This window comes from Chelon labrosus, assembly GCF_963514085.1.
Source record: "Chelon labrosus genome assembly, chromosome: 15".
NCBI classification, from domain to species: Eukaryota; Metazoa; Chordata; class Actinopteri; order Mugiliformes; family Mugilidae; genus Chelon; species Chelon labrosus.
In genome coordinates, this window is record NC_140348.1 from 9,653,479 (window position 1) to 9,675,404 (window position 21,926).

A 21,926-nucleotide genomic window follows, 5' to 3' on the forward strand; every position below is an offset into this window, starting at 1 on the left:
ATGCATGCTGGCTCCTGTTCTTAATTATAGTAAAGCACTAAAGTGCCTCATTCATTTCAGCAGGGTGGGGCAGTGGCCTGTGACAAAGAAAAAAAAACAAAAAAAAAACGTTTATATAATTTTCGCCTCAATTTATTCAAGTGTGAGGCACAAGGATTGAGGACACACAGCTATGCGTGCAAAAGCAAGAGTGCACACTGGTAATCACACTCATAAGAGCTGTACACACACACTCACATAAACACAGAGAAAATTCAACTTCCCTCAGCTTAATTCCATCCCAGATGTTCTTGCGGTTGACAGAGGAGGGGGGAAATGGTCGCACCGCATTCTCAAAAACACACACCCATATTAAATGTTTTCAGTTAAACAGAGGAGAGGAGAGGATACGAGAGGAGAGGAGGGAGGGAGGGAGGGAGGGAGGGAGGGAGGGAGGAAGAGAAGAGAAGAGAAGAGAAGAGAAGAGAAGAGAAGAGAAGAGACAAAACAACACAAGCACTTTCCTCCAGTTGATTTATGTGATTCTATTACATTAAACATTCTTTCCCCTGAGCAGGCTCAGCTCCCTAGCAACCATCGCTCGCAGCCCTAATGTGTCTGGCACGGGGCCAGGGAAAGCTGCCTGCCTTATTGATTGCCAGATTGAAAAGTTTGCATTTAATAGGTCCTGTAATACATGAAGGAATTATTCAGAGGGGCTCCTTGTCAAAAACCCAAATTGGTTCTTTTGACTATCAAAAAACAACGGGGGCCTCGTAACTAATGAGCTTTCAGAAAGCTCCAAATGGTCCACTTTGTCCCCGTGATGAAATTATACGTGTCTTTGGCCCCTCAGAATCATCACTGTCACGAGGAGGCAAACTTGAAACAGCGACTACTACAAGGTTCGGGGCCGGTTAAGATGAGGAGGTTTGTGCCATGTTGATCCCCTTTTGTGAAGTGATGGATTGGCTCTAAACAGTGTTCGCTGTCTGGTCCCCGGCTGCATCCTGACTAATGAAAGACTACTGCTGGGTTTTGGGGGTCAATCCACTTATGGCGCAGTCAATTCTGAGAGCAAAAAAAGCTGCTCCGCGAGAACCTGAAATGTGCAAATACCACAGGGAGTAAATTTAATCAACTATCTTTGGTTGCAGAACTACAGCTGCTTTTCGCCTACACAAACAAGTGAAACCCCTCTCGGTGTCTCTTTCCCCCTCCTTGAACGAGCCTAAAAGCTGTTATACCCAGGTGATGATACTCTATCTGCTATGACGGCCACTCTCATTTGTCACGCAGCCCTGTCCGACACAAACTCAATTGAGCAGCTGTGATCAGAGATCTCAGAGGTTGTCAGCGGCGGAGAGAAAGAGGAATATATAGAGAGTTTCTTCAGCTTTGCTCGTAGTAGACAGCGTTTTCAACATCACATAGCCCTCTCCTGCAGAATGAAATGGATGACATGTTTGGCTTTAAATGTATCTTTAATGGGACAGCAAGTTCCCATTTGAGTCAGTTCTGCTGGAAGGTTAGAGCAAAGCAGGGAGAGAAAAAACATCTTATCAGGAGATTGGGAATTGGGTCAGGCAAGGAATTACATGCCATTCTAGATCAAAGTTGCCGTGTGTATTTCTTCAAAGATGGGCCCCTCATTATCAACTCAGACTTATTTCTCAGGGCGTATATTGTTTAAAAGGAAACATGATTTAATATGTTTTCAGGAAAAGAAGGACAAAAGAATAACACTGGAGGCTATTTGGGACAGGCATGTTTCCCAATGGTAAAACTGTAATGAGAAAGAGGAGGGGGGGTGTTGGGTGGAGATGTTGGGAGGGGGGGCTGCTGTTGTCATTCAACATAGCTCCATTGTGAATTCCTGTCATTATATAAGAACTTCTCTTTCTCCCTCTCTCTCTCTCTCTCTCTCTCTCTCTCACTCTCTCTCTATCATCAGATCTGTACGGAGGAGGAGGGCTTTAAATAAACAGCCCGTACAGTTAAGCCAACTGGAACCCTTTTCAATAATTACATCCAGCTCAATACTCAATTTACATTGCATTTATTTAGCTGGAGGACTTGACAGTGTGGCAAAGAAAAGAGTGACATTAGCAGCGGATGATAACAACTAGAGCGGTGCGCTCCCCAAGGGGAGACGTTTTAGTCTGTGGCTTAGAGGGAGACTTTACAGATAGCAATATGTCATTAAAAACCAGCGCCATCTGTTCAGATTTCTTGTTTATGTGCTGTCATGGATATAAAGCGTATTGAAGATACAAAAGCAAATCCCAGAAATGCAATCTGCAAGATTTTCTCTTGCATACTTTGCTGTGCAATTAGTTGTGATTACACATTCTAACAGCACCGCGAAAAAGAAAACAACAACCACTAACAATTGTTTTCCCTCCACGGTCTCTAATGATCTCCGTTTGAAGTTCCCAAGCTCGGTCCTACGCAAACTGTTTTCACAAGACCGCTGCCTGATTCAAGTGACATACGGAGAATCTGGATAAACAGGCAGGTAATGTCTGATGTACTGCAGCCAGCTTGGCTTTAAACTCATTCATTCCAGATTACAGAACATGACCTCTGATGTGGCAAACCTCCATCCTCCGCTTTACTAACAGAGCTGTAATCACTGTAATGCAGCACATTCAGTGTTTGTAGCTGCTTGTCTCACATTGCACAGGAGTGATAAGGACTTCAGTGGAGAATATCTACCAACTGCGATAACAAGTTTATGTGCACAGGTCACTCATGCACAAATGCTTCTGATTCCTCAGTAATACTGCGGTTTTTATTCCAACTCACAATGAAACTAATCCAATATGACAGTGAGAGGTATTATGGTTTATGTGGCGTTTTTATTTATTCATTCTGGGGTTCTTTTTTTCCGTTTTATGATGTTGGGATTGTCCTTTGCGTGGACTGTAATGACAGAGTGACATGAAATGAAAACAACATGAATCAGAGAAATTATCTGGCAAAGGCCTTTGTTGCCACAGAACGTGCCAGTCTTTGTGACGACTGAAAACAAGGGCGTGCCATAAGACAGAATTTGCCCGTCACTAAAGTCACAGCTGCCTTTTCTCATACCGAATAAAAATCTTTGAAAATATAATTCAAACTGCACCTACACTATGAATCTGTGACTGGGCTATTGTTAACTTTGAATGTTACGCCCTGACAAAATGAATGAAACAACAGCTTTGCTTGAGTTATGGCTGATGGGAAATTCAGAGGGGGAAAAAAACAAGACTGGCTGAATGCCTCTCATTTTGCCAAGTGCTCCTCGGGCCACCACATAACAAGGAAATGGACTGACAGGTTGAGAAAGAGGACACAGAGGCATCAATGATCTATTGTTTGCAGCGGGGGCGCAGCGTCCCAACTCCCCTGGCAGTCAGTATATCAAAGAAACCAAAATATATGACACCATCTGCACTAAGATAGTTTACAAATACAAATGACGTCATTTGTCGCTCTTTGGCTTAATAAAAGCATTAGGAGCAGTTATGTACTCAAGCAAGTATGTGTGACTATGCAGCACACACACACTCTGCTTCCAGTAAAGGTCTGGAATCTATCAAAGCCCACATTTGCAATTACCTTTTCAATGCGAGAAAAATGCATTACCTCTGCGCTGTGAAATGAACAGTGTTATTCCTACAAGGCTAAGAGTCTATATCTTCTATACGACATACTACAGAATATATCCTGCAGCCTGGCTTTGTGCCTGCGCTCACTTCTGCCTTACAGATTATGAAAGACATTAAGTGGATGTCGAGAAGCTGATCTGCAATCAGCGACAAAAGCTATTTTTACCTTGGCACAGGTCTGACTGAAAGTGTTTTTCCAACACTGTAATGCTACGGTAGAATTAAATGGGTATTTAATGTTCACACGCTCTCACATAGCGTGGAAGTTATTATTATCGACGTGCACAGTTCAGTCTTGTTAAATCATGTAACTACAAAGCTTGAAAATAGTGAGCCAAGATCCAAGCCTCTCATCTCGCTAAGAGACAGAACCGGATCTTTAACACTCACTACTAATTGGAAGCTCACATTAAAACGAATAAAACGTGCGTTTAAGTTTGTGAACTGTAATGACACCGAGAAAAAAAAAAAAAAAGAGACAACACCCTATGAGCAGTCACTGAAGAAATCTTTTGTTTATTGTTGAAAGTATCAAATTAAACGCGTCTCCTCCTGGATTGACTTGTCCAAGATAATGCAATAATCTGAATCATGTTCATGTGAATTTATCAGAAAAGGTTGAGCCTGCGCTGCCAATATTGAGAAATAACGAAGTCATGGTATGAATAAGGCATAAAATAATTCACTGTGGCTGAAAATGTAACTAAAATAAAAGATAAGAAGATTTACTGAGAACAATAAAGCATTATATCTTTAGATTACGACTATGAATAGATAAATAAGGGGCATATCTGATATTAATCTTTAAACCAATCAGGTGCTTTTGCATGTCAAATCTTAATCTGTAAAGAAACAACTAATTTAATGTCTCGTGAACGCCGTGAAATAAAAAGTACAGCATTTCACTGGGCAGAATAAAAAAGGGAAACGCTTGCAAGTGAAAGCACAGACACCTCAAATCTGTACCCGGGAACAGAACTTGAGCAAATCACTAACACTGTCCCTTGTTGTTGATTTGACTTTCAAGTCCTTTTAATAGGCACAACAGGGTGTCCAGAGGAGGACAGTTTTACATGCATTCATAAAGCAGATGGACTGGCATGCTCATAAAATATGCAGCGTTATTAATTGTACAATCTGTGAAGTCTAGAAAGCCCACCGAGCATCCATATCTATCTATCTGAAGGCAGAATGTGAAGCTGTCACGCAGAAGGACACATGTCTGGGAGAGATGTACAAAAGCTCTCCGCTGAAATATTAATGTTGCTGTGATGCTTTCAAATGAGCCTCATTTCTGACAAAGACTAATATAGAAATCTCTCCAGAAAGCATGCCGGTTGGGTAACACTTAGGTATGAGTCAGAGTAACTGGAACAGGCAGGCAATTTGTTAAAGAAAGTGAATGTTCCTCCATCAACACACAATCTCAGATAAAAATCTCATGATTCTTGTGAATTACAAGCTTTTTATAGCACGATAATCACTACAAAATATTAATATAAAACAAATCTGGTAAGGAAATTCGTCCTAGAGGCAGACCAGCCTCTAAGGTGTATATAATGAGAGCACCTCAATCCTGTTTGTGTCTATTTAAGATGCTGGCAGAGGTCACATCAATAGCATCTCTGTTGTTCCAGACCTGACTAATGGAGAGAAGAGAGACACAACTGTTGTTTCAGACCTCCCTAATGGAGAGACGGAGCTCTTCATTTCCTCTGAGGCCATTCTCATTGTTTAACCATCCACCAGCCTTCTACCCCCCACCCTCGCACAAGCTGAAAAACACATTATGTGACATTCCAGAAATAAAATAACACAAATTATTGATGAATATAGCTATCCAAAGGAGCTGAATTTGATTACAGTGTGAGCCATAACAGGATATGGCTCGGGTGTTGGTGGTCTCTCTCTCTCTCTCTCTCTCTCTCTCACATTCTCTCGCAGTGTGTCTTTCTCTCTCTTTCTCCCATTCAAATTCGAGGCATGCTCAAACATCTAATAGATTTTTCCACCCCGGCACACAATTTACTGCTTACAGATTTAGAATTCTCTGGCTTCCGGCCAGGCCACAGTCAGAAGGGAATTAATGATATGAGCACATCAGTGAGGAAAAACAGCTTGTGATTCTCTCTCCTACAGGTCTGAGCATAATGAAGAAGATACTGCCATAAACCCCTGAAACGGAGAAGAAAAAAACATACCAGAGGAGGAGAGAAAAAAGGGAGGGGGTGAGAGAGGCACATAATCAATACAAACACTCCATTAAATTACTTCAAAAGGGATTTTGGACAGTTTCTAGAATTAGTTCTGCGAAAAAAAAAAAAAAAAGCAGAAGGGGAAGCAAATATGTTTGAGGGGCGGAAAGCAAACAAGTGCAAACGATACAATCTGCCACATACTCTGAACGGAGGAGTACAGTGGCAGTGTGTCTTACAAAAGCATGGCATTCCTTCTCAGTCAGAGTCACAACATACCATTACTCTTTGTAACACCACAACCCTGTTGTCATTATCTTTTCTAAGAAACCGCTTATTCCTTCCCACGGTGCAGTCGAAACATAAAACAGCTTCATCTGTGATAGGGACTCCAAATATTGTTCTGTATTGTCACCAAGACAAATCACCCATGACAAGACAGCATCTGTCTGTTTCCTTATCACAAGTTCCTACCCGCATAAACATTCGGTGATGGTCTAACAGTCTCTGAAAAGGGACAGAATCTACCCTCTACATCAAATTGAAATGTTCCGACTGAAATATTGTCAGGATATCAACTTGGGTATATGTGCCAAGGCTGGCATACTGATCAGATATTGCATCGGAGGGAAATACAGTGATTCTATCCCCAAGAGAGTGCGAGGAAGAATCTTGAAATGCAGATTCGTGTACAGCCATACTATTGCGTCTAAATAGGCTAAATCAACATAAGTTACAAAGAAAGCAATTAAATACGTTTAGACCCAAAATCTGTCGATGTGCACTAGAGCTCCACAATGCAAAGGCCTTCCAAAGTCTGAAAAACAACTCTGGTAAACTGCAGGTAAACTTAAAAATAAAAAAAGAAATAAAAACGAGAACCTACCCTTTAATATGAACTGTCATTCTGAAATTGCATTTCAATCAAGTCTCATTTCCTGTTTGCATAAAGTGATCTTCCTTAAGTCCAAAATGAATGTAGGGCAAACATTTAGAGCAGAAAACTCTGTATAGACACTACTTATGAAGCAGTTGGGGTATGCAGGTTTGCCATCTATTTTATAATTTCATCACTGGCCTCTCATTCACATGTTAATGTGCCCTTGAGCAATAAACTGCACTCTAAATTGATGTTGTGTCCATTTATGCAAGTCCCTTTCAGACAATAGCACCCTCTAAATGAATTTAATGTACTTACATACTTACATACATAGTAATGGAGGTCAGTTTTTATGGATTATTGGGAAAGAAAATCCATAAATTCATTAATTTTATAACATACAACTCATAACAAAGTGCACTTAGATTTAAATCTATTATGTGAAATTCGACTCTGGACATTGATGGAGATATTGGATGGGGAAATGTCAAAGGACACCATTTGCAGCTTTTCAGCCCGCAAAGAGTGGCTGAATGACATCTATTCCCTTGAATAATAATAACGTTAATAATAATAATGACCTTCATGACCTTCGCACCACTACTAACTGAATATTCCTGGAAACTAACAAATTACAACACATACAAATACACCAATTTTTTATGGTTGTATGGTTTCATTTACTTAAATGTTCATGCAATGCACCACAGAAATAGTATAAAAAGTCAAGGAGATGGGTGACTATTTTTTTTCCCTCAGTGTGGTTACTTTTTCCTGTCTCTGTGTTTTCTCAGAGATCCCTGATCCATGCAGTGCTGAGGGATGAACGAGCCACAGATGATAATATAGGTGAGGCCAGGAGTCATGAGCACCATCTATGTTCTTTGAATGCAGGAGTCACAACCTTGTATAATCCGCCGCATCATCTCAGCTCAACAATCTGCACGCTGGCTTCCTTGCTGAAGGCTTGAATTTGAAGAAAGACAAGACAGAAAACCTATTGAGCTATTTTGTGAGCAAGAGCTTTCCTTTGTGTTTTATTTTTAAGTATTTTCCTTCAACAGCTCTCTGTTTCTCCCGGCACAAGCTAACAAACTGTATCAGCAGATACAGCTCTCCAAAGCTCGGCCTCGTAGTATACAACCAGAAACCAATTTCGGCAGGCAGCAATGAAAAAAAAAAAAGAATGAGGACAGTCCTCTGGGGAGATATAGAGGGGCAGAATGTAAACTTCCCTGGCAAGCTATCCCTAGCGGATTGAACTGTAAAAAGAAGCCCTAATGCTCACTCCAATACAAGATAAACTGAGCAGACAGTTTGCATTACCTGATTAAGTGAATTACATTACAGATTACGTAAGGCCTGCAAAACGCCATACATCAGCCTCCATGCACTCATACGGCCATGTTATTTTTGTATTCTGGCTTAGGAATTTGTGGGAAAGTTTGTGGTATTTATGGACCACAACAGCGCTAACGAAATTTTAAGTACCATGGATCAATGGATAAACAAACTGCATATTAAGCATAGTTTGCCATTTTGTCAAGTATGCTTGTTTGCTTTTTTGGACAGAGCCACGCTAGATCGGTTTCCAAGCTTTGTGCTAAGCTAACTAGCTACAGAAGTATCATATTTAGCATTAAACTATTAGAATAGTATTTTCTCAAGTTGTTAGAAAGTTAACAAGGATACACTCCTAAATACTAAAATCTAGCGTCAGACAAAACCAAGAAGTATCGATTATCAGTCCTTATGCTAAGCTAACTAACTATGGTAGCATCATATTTAGCATAAACATGTTACAATAGTATTGTTTTTTTCTATAATGGATAAGCATAGGCTACTGTATGTTTCCAAATGCTAAATGCCATCTTTATTGAGAGACAGGCACGATAGATTTCCAGTCTTTATGCTAAGCTAACTAGCTACTCTATCGCCACATTTAGCATAAAATATTAAAAAAATAGCACATGCCGAAATACTTTCTTTGGCAAAGCAGAGCTGGATCAGTTTTCACATGCTAAGCTAGCTAGAGTAGCATCACATTTAGTATAAAAATATTAGCATTAGTGCAGACTTTCTCAGCTAATACACGTCTCTAAATACTATCTTTGGACAGAGCCTGGCTAGATCAATTTCTATTAACTTAACCTATGCTACCTATGTACAGTAGCATCACATTTAACATAAATCAGCTCAGCTAATAAATATATGTCCCTAAATACTTTTAAAGGATTAAAAAAAGACCAATTCAAGACACTCTTGTAAAACACTTTTCTCACAAAGCCTCACTTTAGCTGGAATTTGAATTATGATACCAATCATCTCTGTGCCTCAAAGGCTTCAGAGAGCTGTCAATGAACTGCAGCGAAGGTCACCTGTTTTTAATTAATTACTGCACTTTATGCGGCCGTCTTTGGTCCCAGTTTTTCTACATTTCAGAGGACAAGTAAAGCTTTGTTAAAAGGCAAAAACACAATGTCCCATGTATTACAGATCAAAGTAACACAATTGCCATCCTGCCATTTGAGACACATTTGCATTGTATTTTTCATATGTTGCCTGTGAGACACAAATGCACTACGGCGAGCTTCATTCACATTGGCAGCATGCCAGGAAAAGTCAGGATACGCACTTGGAAAAAAAAACGTTTCCCTCCATAACAATGGCACACTTTATTGCTCTTTAGCTCACAATGGTTTTCAGTGCAGCTTGTGGTATTGCTGCAGTATCCTGTTATGGGGGAACAATCCAATTCTTCTGCCATAGTTACACATCAGCCCGAGAATAACAATTAGCCAATGCATCATTCAAGTCATACACACCGTAGCCACTGTGGGCTAAAACAATCAAAGAAAAGTATCACAAAAATGTAAGTTTAGTCCATGAGCCAACATATTACACAGCATTACAGACAGTCAGCTACAGGACCCTTTAAGGCTAGTTTTATATCTGATCTGCTGCTGCTGTGCTATGAATATTTCATCTGGGTAGTCAGCAGCATTGCAGTGGCATATTTCATATTTCTATGCAAGCACTTGCTCAGAGTAGCGTTCATTTGCCTTGATGAATAAGAGATCTCTCTCACTACTCTCTGCCCCTCTCATATTGTTAGACTGTCAACAACTGACACACGCCAAAGATGTAGCGAGCAAACAAACAAATGGATAAGTGAGTGCACACCACTGATTGTCGGTGTGTAGCATGTGTGCATCTATGTGTGTCAAAGTGTGTGCGTGTCTCTGGTGCCCTGCCAGAGTCTGAGCCCGTTCTGCTGAGTGGGCAGATTCTCTGGCGGAGTGTCCCATCGGAGTGACAAGTGCATTTAGAAACAGCCTGATGGAGTCATTAACGGCAGCGCTGCTCATTAGCAACACGCACACACACACACACACACACACACACACACATCCACACAGCCTCTCGGTAACAATAGCGTTATTACACCGACAACAGTTAAATCTATAAAATCTAGACGATACAGCACATTTATAAAAAGCCAAGTTATGGAACATAATACCATTTAAGAAGCAGGCTGACACATCTGTTCATGAAAGCAAGCAATCACACAGACACACACCCACAAGCTCATTCACGCTGTATTGATTACTGGAATAACAACAAAGCATTCATTATTGATCACCGTGTCCTTTTTTTGCGTATGAGATTCATGCAGTGTCGAGTGATGAAGGACATTACAGCATCACACAGAAACACACAACGGCTTCTGTTCCCGGAAGATTCTGAGCAGAAAACACTACAAGAGTCATCAATAAACCACCATTTTCTACATAAAAAAGTCACGTATTCTCAAGCCTGAAGCGGTTTCACTTCCACGTAGGCTTTAGGAATATTAAAAATGTATTAATAGCAGCTCATGAAGCTAAAATTCTGGTTTATATCACAAAGATACATACTTATGACTTGAACAAGAGGTGCTGTAACAGTGGTATTTTTAGCATGGCTGCTGTGCTTTATTATACCATTATAATCGCCATTAGGCTTTACATCAGCCATGTAAGAGAAAGAGACAAATAAGTGGAAAACAGCTTCAAAAAGAACATAATGTCCTTTGTGATTATTAGGCTCAAATGCCAGAGTTTCCTATTTGCACTGGATGAGTCATCTGCAGAGAGATCCAGCTTTATGTTGGGTCTGATTCATATGTAATGCTGTAGCGGGAACCCGAGAGATGCCGGTTGAAGAATCAAGCATTCACTTACGCTTAATGGCACGGCGCACACAATGAATACACCAGACAACCATTCAATGATCCTTAAAGCTGCTGAGCTACACAGCCAATTATGATCTGAACTGATGGATAAGACGATATCAGAGGTGCTTCAGGCTGCAAGTTTGATGTGACTCAATTATTTAAAGACACTGCCAGCTGAATTCTTTCTCTTTGTTGTTGTCACACTCGGAAAACAGAGCTGTTACACTGTAAGATGGTAATATGTTGGCAAACACGCTGCCATTAACTGTAGCCTGCCTCTATTAGCGGGATTCTCAGCTCATTATATCGGGAGTAATTCCAAGTACACACTGATGAATTACTCCAGTCAAGACAACACTTGTTAAACCAACCAAAGGACAATAAACACAAGATGATTTATGGTGAACACATAACACAAATACATAAATATGCAACACAGCACGGCTCAGAGAGAACTGAAACACTGCAGTAACCTTTTGGAACAAAAAAAAAAAGTAATTGAGGTTTCTGCTGCCGCTCACCTAGCTGTGCCCTCTCCCTCTGGACATCCTTGAAGTTGAGTCCGCTGGTCAGCGTGCTCTCCCTGTAGCGGTGGAGGGCCTCCCGCCTCCCATTGGTCCCGAGCTCCCGGAGCACGGAGGGTTTGAGAGGCTCGGCCTTCAGACCGTCGGCCCATCCTGAGAAGTCTGGTACCGTCCACTTCACCAGGTCATCCAGCCGCACAATCACCTTCTCAGACACAGCGATTACCTCGTGCTGAAAGGAGGCAGAAGGACATTAATGCAGCTGAGCCGAGGTAACGGATCATTTACTTCCGCTGCAGTTTTACTGGTTGATACTGTTTTAGTTGAACAGACACAAACATTTCAAAACAGCACAAATATGCAGATTACACAACCAATTTAACAGATCACAAAAAGCACCAAACAATTACCCCTAACACAACAATATAACTAATGAGGAAGCAGATTTTGTCCAACACAACAACAGTTCAACTGTTTAATCTGTGACAACATTTGATATGAAAAGTAACAGACTATATTAGTGTTTGTGGTAAAGTTAGACAAAGGACAGTCTACAGATATTGACAAACAAGAGTAAATGCTGAGCTCACAATATTAAAGTATATCATTACCAATACATGGATTATACAGTAGACATGTGGTTCTAATAACACAACAGCATACAGCATATAGGGGTATTTTAATGTATGTCAATGTGGAGACAGTTTTAGATATTATATATACACGCTAGGGGGTAGATGAATAGTATTTACATCTCATCACATTAGCACTTATTTACAGTCCACTGTACACAGTCAGGGTCAAAGGTTGACTTAAAACAGGCTTAAAATCAGGACATAGATCAGAATAAAAATCAGAGCCAGCCGAAGAAAACAGGACAAACAACAGAACGTCCTTATTTATCATCCAAATTGGTATGTGCGTCAAGTAGCATTACGGCTTTGGATGCACATTAATGTAAGTAAATTACTGCACCATGAATATGGATGATGTGGATGATTGCTGAATTGAATTTATGCCAGCAGTTAAATCAATGTCAACGAGGACGGAGGTGTTTCAGACTTTTTGATTAGCATTTAGGAAGTAAGGCTCCTGGTAGTCGCTGTGAATGTCGAGAGTTTATGCTTTCAAACATCAAGTGGTTGTGAATACACCTTCAAAGTGTGGAGGAGCAGATGAAATGTAATTTGTAATGAATTAAGAGGAACAAGCTGCGAGCCAGGGGCCTCTCTGTCACGCAAAAAGCAAACTGTAAATGGAAATCTGTAGCAGTGAAGATACGTTTTTTGTGTACATACTTCTGTCTGTTCAGTTGGATTACTCAATATGATTTGCTCTCCCTTCTGTATGTACTCCAACCTTTTTTTTCCCTCAAGGTTGATTCAGACCCTTTTAATAACTCATACTTGAAGAACTACAACTCCAGTAGAGAGGGAAGGAAGCCGAGATGCTTAAATGTGTTTCCATTTGAAGGGCTAATGGCTGAAGTGCTTGTTACAAACAGAATGGAGTGGTGTGGTGTAAGATGGCTATTGCAGAAACAGGGGCAATCTGGAGGACAGATGTGTACAGGCAGAAACACAGACACACAGACTAGGTCTCTGATGTTTACCTTGGTTATCTTCAATTTACCAGGCATCTGTCAGCCTGCGCGTTTCCCTCTCAAAGAGCTTGTATCATTAAAATAACACTTATTTATGTCACATCTATGTGTGTAACCTGAGGGTGTGGACGTAATAAAGGTAAGCTAAGCCGAAGTCTGAAGCAAATCCTTCCTTAGTAAAGCTAAAAATGTAAAATTAGCCTTTCTTGGCATTTTAAGCTGCATTTCACATGTTTTATAGGATTATTTCATTCAGTTATTTTGTCACCACGTTCTAAAAACAAACACTTTTCAGAGTTTCAGATTCACTCTGAGTGCTCTGTCTATACAATTACCCGTATTCTGTTCTCAAATCATCTGCAACTACAGCCATATCAAATCCCAACCAGTTGGAGACAGTATTTCCTTATAAAGGAAAAGCCTGCAAGGGATAGCTTGATATAGCTGTGCCTCCCCTCACTAAGTAGAAACATCAAACATGGGTTTTCGGTCTTCTTATAATGAGCTGTCTTCAGCTGTCAAGTGGTGGCGGGTGGTTGTAACCGGCTTTCCATGCAATGAAAAACTGACTGCTGTTTCTGCCTTCAGAAAAGCAGGCCATTTGAATAATGTAGAGCAACAGTAAATAGAATTCAGCCTGCGGCCAAAAAAACCACATTGCGCTGCATCGCTACAGAATTATTTACTGTACTTTGATGCAATCTGTTGACAGAGAAACAATACCATAAAATATTTTAGCCCATTGAAGTCAAAAATAATGCACTGGATGTTCTTTTGTGGATGTGCGCGGTGAGTCAAACAGGCAATCCTTCAAGTGTTTTCAATAGCGCACCAGAGCGTTAACACAGCAACATCAAGCCTTAAAAACACACAGCCATTCCCTCTGTATTAATCAGCTGAATGACACGGTGCCTTGTGTGAGTGTCAACAGATCCTGTTTGGGGACTTGTTCGGCTTGAGAGCAAAACACAACAGGTGAGAGCAATTCAGCAGCTGTCAACACAGTCCAGAATATAATCAGTCTATGAACGGAGCCACAGCTCTGGAAACAGCTTTCATCCATTAACTCTGCCATTTACAGTTTTTTTTTTCTTTTGTTTTTTTCTTTTTTAACATTACCAGACAACTTTGTACTAACTTAACTGAGCGAGCAGAAACAGGAAGATGAATATTCGCTTGTGGTTTGCATAAGTCATGATATGTGATTGAGAAACACTAAAATACTGTAGAATTAAGAAATGTTTGTGTGTAAAGGGTTTCTGAGAACCCAGTCGGTTATTGAGAAATGATCACAACAGCAGCAGCAGCATTGCACCAACCCAGTGTTCCACTCCAGTGAGAAAACTACTCAAAGACTACTTTCATTATCATAACATGATCTCTCAGTGTAGAGTCAATGTAACCAAAGGGGTCACCAGGAACCCAAGAAGATATCAAGTAAAAGAGTCGAAATCATAAATATGGGAGATTAATGAATGATTATATTACATTCAAAAATGGTAACAACTTCAATTAAAAAAAAAAAATGTTGCCTGTAAATGTTAGTTGGACAAAACAAGAAATTTAAAGGACTCATCTCGGAAGCTGTTCAGACTAATTAATTAGTTGAGAATAATATAACAAACAATAATTGAAAGAATCGTTAGTTGTTAACAGTTTAAATGATTGACCTATTACCAAAATTGATGTTGACTAATGTTCAGTCAAACCCATTAATTGATTAATTGTTCCAGCTCTAGTTATGCTGTAACTCTACTAAGATGAACGATTCCAGCAGCTTTGCAGGGGTCCCTCGGCTCACTACTCTGGGTTTGGGCTTCAAAGATGTGCTTTGGAAACTCAGGGCCACGCTCCTCTGTAAATGCCGCCCATCCACACTGTGCTGTCATTTCGAGTTAGGCAGTTGATAGCTTAGCAAAGCGGCAGACACAGCCAGCGGGCCACTTGATAATATAGGTCAGAGGACTGCAAGCCCACAGCCAATAGGTGACACTCCACATCAGCAACACACCAAACAGCCGGGTGTCATTTCAGTGACACTTCCTACACAGATGCATTAGAAGCATTTATACACTCTGAATCCTAAATATCTTAAAGTGTCTCCTGGATAAACACACACAAACTGCTCCTGTTGTGGTTGAGTTCAAATGTAAGGTAACGCATTAAGAGCTAAATGCTACATTCTGTCTCCATCTCCATCCTTCCATCAATAATTCATGTTATTACTGCAGCAGCATGATATCGCCAAAAACATTACTGAGTGAATTTATCGCTATGGCTGCACATAATGGACTGAAAGTGGGAGAGGAAAAAAAAAAAAAAAAAAAAAACTTCTGCTGTGAAACTGTAGATAACTCTGTTCCAGCAACACATGACTCCGGCAATCTCATTCAAATGAAACTCTGTAAAATCCATATCATTCAATTTATATGGACGCGTTGGCGTAGTAGTGGCGAAACAGCACATAGGGGATGTTTCCAGTTCTATATTCGGTGATCCAATTAGAAACAATGCACCCTGAAATATTCCATATCGCTCCAAACAATTCCCTGAGACAAATCCACGCCACTGTCCACGAACATTAAGGCGGGCATTCCTGACTGTCAGCGTTCTGCGGCCGAGCGTCTCATCGCTCAGACAGGACTTTCAGCTTGGGAGTCAAGGGGTGCACGCTCCCAGTGGGTGGGTGTCTTTCTATACTGAGGGCACACACACTCACGCACACACACACACACAGAGTCCTCCTGTTATGTTGGGAAGGTTTCAGCCTGCTGCCTCAGAGAGGTCAGCACTGGAATTCCTAAGGCCAAAGGAGATTAGTAATTGAGTAATGGACATGGTGACATGGACAATGAGGAGACAGAGGGAGGGAGAGAGAGAGAGAGAGAGAGGAGAAGTAAAGGGACAGAAGGAAAGAGAGAGAACGAGGGTATGAAACACAATATGAGTTCATTATCTATCTCCCCTCCCCATGACTGACCTTGGCTTCAGTGTCCCAAAACAAACTTATCTGGGAATTAAAAAGGAGCTCTGGGGAGTAAGCCAGGGACAATTGAATTAGAATAAGTTTTTTGAGACCGCTTCAAGACTACAAAGAGTTCACGGTACAGCATTTAAAAGGTGAGAATTATGGTACATAATGTTCTGCCGCCTAATTCATGCAGTTTATTCATATGCATGAAAGTTGCTATAATATCGGCGGGGTGCTGAACTCATCTTTTATTCACTGATTCCATTAAGAGATTGCGCTTTCACGGGCTGCAGTTATATATGAACTTTGCATTCTTCTGCACTTATAACGACTGAGAAAAATAGCGAGATAACAGGAGTTTTCAAAGCCTTTCTGAAAATGGGTGAGGCATCCATCATGTAAGGTGACACCACGAAAAAGCTGCGTCAGCTCCCTTGAATCACTGCAGCTTTGTATCTTGTATTTTAGCAAATGCACACGCAGACAAAAAAAAAAAAAAAGACTAAATGCACAATCCCACAAGCTCCATCTTAAGAAGTTAAGAATTAAGAATACTGTCTAGAGTGTTGAGCAAGAGCTTCTCATCTGTGGCTGCATTCCCCTCAAAGGTTATAATAACGATCCACTGTAGCTGGGGGCACTGGAGTCATGCATCAAGGCAAATGTTTGCCTGTTCAAGTGGTTAGTCAATGACAAAGTGGAAAAAACCGAGCTAAAGGGAACCAAAAGCCTCCTGTGTGTTGACAAACAGGCGCTGCTGTAACATATCATTACTTAGGCTGCAAAGACGCAAAACAGTTGGGTGAAAAGAATCTGAATCTGAATGTTTGTGGGGATTTTTTATGGCCTTTGAAGTCCAGGGTATTACATTTTAAAGGTTTTAAATTACACTATCCTAAAAAGCTGGTAATAATTTACATGCTATTTCAGCAATGGTGAGGAATTCACTGGAGGGCAGTGTTCAGAGTTAATGACTTGTTCTGCGGCAGGAGGAGGCGTACACGCGCGCACGCCACACATGCACGCCAAAAACACCACCGCCCCCTCCCCACCTCTAAATTCCTGCCATTGTTGTGTGAATGGGGAGATTTGGGATAATGCACAGAGTGGCCAAGACAAGAGAGCAGTATGGACGTAGTAAAAAGATCACTGTAAAAATGTGCCATATCACATTTACACTCGAGTCATTCAGCAGAACGACCTTATCCATCAAAATGCTGGTCGCATATCTAAGCCACTTACACTTAACTCAACTAGCATCCCAGATGCCTGAATTACCCATTCAGGGTTTTTCCCTTAGGAAAAATCAAAGAAGCAGCAAATGAATACAATCTAATTTCCCTACAAGCTGCCTTTCCAAGCACTGAAACACATGCATGGACTACTGCCATGTACTGAAGAAATGGCTCTGGATGCATGCCAAAGTGTTTTCCACAGCAATCAATACTGGCCTACTGCTGCAGTCCCCAGCCTGTCAGAGGGTGTGTGTGTGTCTGTGTGTGTGTGTCAAAGCCTTGTCAGCTAGAGGGACAGAATAGAGGAGAAGAGAGGTCAGATGAAATCAGAGGTGATGATAATAGCACATTAATATAACATGATCCAGAAATATTCTCAGCAGTTGTGAGTTCCCATTAAGTGCGTCTTGCTGTATTTGCACTAAAGTGGGATATCTAGTGTAAGATAAGCATAAGCAATTAAAGGCCTGAAGCAAGAGTATACAATAAGTGGGTGTTTTGAGCCGTTATCTACAGGAGCGCTCTCCTGAAATAGGGAGTCCAAAAACAGAAAGCATTGCAGCCGGTGAGCAGCACCAGCGAGAGAGTCAGGCCATTTGGAGTGAGAAGAAATAATGTGTCACTCGGTGAGTTTTAAAACACATGTGACTGTTTAGTCGGTGGCAGTTCGCAGGCAGACAAATAGAGCAGAGGCCCCAATAGAGGGTTTGTCATAATGGGTGAGCAACCCGACACAAAGCCTGTTTAAAGAGCAAGCTGAGCTCAACTGGTGGGGGTAAACACTGCTTGTCAGCCAGATATACAATGAAAAATAGAGCTTCCTCCACATATGGACTTAATAATTAACTCAGTATAAATAGATTAATAAATTTTCTCAGGATCTGTTTATCAACTACTCAGCAAACACAGGCGCAGAGGGCTGCGTTTATTCAATGAATCATTATTTTTAGTTTGAGCCAAAGCTGGCTGCATTTAAAAGGAATTGACCTCCAACCCTGCGACAGAAGAAAAACAAGCACAGTAGGTCATGGGTTGGTTCCTCTTGTCACTGCACAGCACAGCAAAAACACGGCAAACACAGCGCAGGAGAGGCTGAGAGCAAACAAATACCTGAGAAATAACCAGGAAATTACATCATACCTCAGCGCTGAGAACACAAGTGAATCAGTAATCCAATTCTGGTGAGCTAGCTCAATATAAGGCTGTTCTGATGTCTTAGAGGAAAAAAAAAAAAAAAAAAGTGGTGTCTTTTGGTATTTGTAGGATATTGGCTGCAGGCTTAAGATAATAGCTATCTACAAGATAGGAGCCCTGATCTCTCAGGGAGAATGAGCAACCCAGCACCAGCTGTTCACATGTCATAAGTCAGACACTGTTTTATGTTGTGTAAAAATATTCAAGAGTAAATCTAGCTCCATCTAAGAATAAATGTTACAAGCCACAATGTTTCCAAGTTGTGGCTTTTACCTCATGACGCCGTCTGAGCTCATTTAGCACTAAAACCTTGTGAAAACAACACACTTCCTGAGAGCTGTAAGTTATCAGGTTCATATCTGTATGAGTCACTGGACTAATTTGAACTCTTGATTTTCAGCCAGTCAATTACAAATTTACAGTTCAGCATGGCTCCATGGCCGTTAATCTGTCTTTATACACTACCGGTGTATAAAGAATAAAATGACTAATGTGAGGTTTATAAATTCCACTTCTCAGCGTGGCTAAAAGTCAACCCTTTGCTAATGTTTATCATTTCACACATACATGACTCAGACGCTGACCTATAGTGTCATAGCTTTACTCGGGGGGGGGGGGGGGGGGGGTTACCCTTCCTGTTTGTTTGTTTGTTTGTTTTTTGGATTATGTTTTGCATCTGTAAACGCTCCTGGCCCACTCGTGCGGTGCAGATTAGCGTTGTGGGGCAAAGTCAGCGAGAATCTGAATGGGCTCAGTGAAGGTCATAAACTGACTTGAAGTTGTCAGGGCAATTTCCACTGTGTAATATACAGTAAGTAGTCCGATTTGCTGAGAGCAGAACGTTTGACAAGCCCTTTAATTGAGGTCAGCCTGCAGGCACATACATTGCACTTAAACATATCATCCTCAAATTATATTATTCCAGTGTCTGGCGTATTCTGTAATCTGTGCAACTTCAAACGCAACGCAGCCTTGCACGATTGTTTGCTGCAATGCATAATTTATGCAGGAAATTGCTGTTATACCTCTTGTGTTTTTATTAACAGACACACTGCAGATGGTTTCCCCCTTGTTTCTTCCCCCATGCAAGGAGCATGTGAGATTTCATTTGCATTGGCAGCGCAGGCTCTCTGGGAGTAAAATATAATTTTTTTCAGATATACCCAAATGGACTGGAATGTAAGCACTTTGCAATGCAAATAAGTCTTTGGGAAAGGGGGCGGAGCTGACATCCCCTTGCGCAAGTGTGGCCTCAGAATCGGCAATCCATGCACTCCAAGTAATTACTAAATAATTGCAGCGTGTTAAAGACTAAAGCGAGAGGGCTTCAGGAGATGATACCCGTTCATAAAAGAATTCTGGCACAAGGATGATAGCTTGTCTAAGCGGCAGGCCATAAATAGCCACCTTTCTCATGAAAGAGAAATGTGATAGCCACTCTATTACTCAAGAGGAAAGAATGTAAGTAAACCATCAGCGGAAGAGTCAAGTACAAACACGGCTTTGTCCTTCCACATAAACAATATAACAGCAGCAGAGAATTTCCACGCAACCGCAAGTGATCAAAAGCAGAGAGGAGTAATTAAAGTGCTGCTGTCATATTAAGAGAGAAACCAACATTTGTTTCATAGCCGGTGAGAGAAACTCTCAATAATCAGAGCTATGCCACTCAGTGCAACAATGTAACCGGATCACAAGCGCCACATATGGCCACAGTCAATCATAACTATTGCTTTTTCTGTGCCAACAACGGCGTAATGTAACACAGGGGCGTTTTAAGTGCTGGCTCAAATGTGAGCCGACAATATCACATTGTCGAAGATGGAAATGCTCACATGGAAAATTATGCAAAGCGTGGAGAGTAGTTAAAACGTGTCAGCACTGGCTTTGCTCTGCCACGCTTTATGACTCGCTCTGCCTCTTTCAACATCAGGCTGCATTACAAAATATCTAATAACTATCGTAGAGACCGATCTGAGCCAGTTTGATCCCGTGCATTCATTACCGTTTCGCAATTTCCGCCCATATGTCAGTATTTGACACGCTTTACCCAGAAATGAAATGACAGAGCACAGGCGCAGGATTCTTGCGGATTTTCCCCTTTATAACACAATTAACCCCACAGAGCGCAGCGGCAGCCTTATTGAGCGCAGCTGGACAAGTGCACATTCAGCATTTGACACCACAATAGACAAATAGGCTCAAGTAAAACTAGGGAACAAATGCCGCTGTAGGTCAGTCCCTTTACTGCCCGGATACGTCAATGTCAGTATCAATGCATTTGTTTATGAAAGCCTCTGTCACCGGAGACATCCGCTGCCAGCTCTTAATGCAGTAAAGATGCAGTTAAACAAATTCCTCGAACACGGGGAATAAACACACCCACAAAAATAAATAAATCCCCAGCGATTCATGATTATTCATCAGGCGATTGATATTCCTACCTCTCCATGAGTGACTGTCCGTCCCTGGGGAGTATCCTCTGGTAGAAAATAAAGTTTGGAGCTTGATAAAAGTTGCTTGCTTGTTCTTTCTTCCCAGAGCAGCTGAAGCTCCGCTATGCAAATAGGATCCTCCGGTTTACATCTGACGAAGAAAAAGTCTCCGAGAGATAGGATTCTCGGTTTGCCGTCCCGGTTAAATTTAAAGGCTTTATAGAATATATATGGTCCATGTAAACCGCAAGACGAGCCCACCCACTGTGGAGAGAACAAGAAAAGAGAAATTAGTGAACTGCTTATCAACACATTTGGTAAACAAATCGTAACCAAGCGGACACAAACATTTCAAACGCCAAAGGCTTCATTACACACGGCTGGCCAACAAACACATGAAGGGATATCTCAATTCTCTGCACACAATTAGTATCATGGAACTATTTTTAGATGTTCAACATATGACACAGATGCAGTCATACTAGATGCAGTGTGTCAAAGTTTTTGCGGGTCGGGCACGCGGGTGCAGTTTACAGAGGTGGCGATTAGCGCAAAATAAAAAACAAATCGACGGCTGATAACAAACGTTACCTTCAGTGAGTTCGGCTCCATCTCGACGTTATGAATTGATTAAACTCAACACGCTCTCCAAACTTGCTGGCTTGAATGGATTGCCGAAGGTCCTGCAAGGGACATATCCCCGTGGAGTTAAAAACATCGCGTTTTAGTCAAAAAAGAGACGCAGAAAAAAAAATTTTTTTCAATCACATGCACTGAAAGAAACATTATAAGATTATATCTTATTTTTTTTAGGTTATTATATGAAATCTACAATTTTTGGCGCATTTCTATTACGCATAGTACTGCAGTTAGCCGAAATATTAAACTACAACTATAAACATATAAATTATTTTCAATAATCAATGAAAGATGGGTGTGTATAAATACATCAAGCACAATGTGAGTGAAATAATCTGTCGATAAAAGGTTCATTTGTGCTTAAATTCCGCGTTATGGTCTTTTCTAAGACTATGTATC

The 21,926-nt window shown here is 41.1% G+C and overlaps 1 protein-coding gene across 1 annotated transcript in view; it reads right to left on the reverse strand.

Annotated features, from left to right (window-relative positions):
• arid5b (AT-rich interaction domain 5B) overlaps window positions 1-21,500 on the reverse strand; it is a gene marked incomplete at its 5' end in the record, with an annotated part of 73,061 nt that extends 51,561 nt beyond the window's left edge. Inside the window, 3 exons of the mRNA XM_084562312.1 lie at window positions 11,448-11,682; window positions 20,898-21,152; window positions 21,480-21,500. Coding sequence (XP_084418438.1) covers window positions 11,448-11,682; window positions 20,898-21,152; window positions 21,480-21,500 — 511 coding nt within the window. The remainder of the gene's footprint in view (window positions 1-11,447; window positions 11,683-20,897; window positions 21,153-21,479) is intronic.
• Window positions 21,501-21,926: the final 426 nt, after the last annotated feature.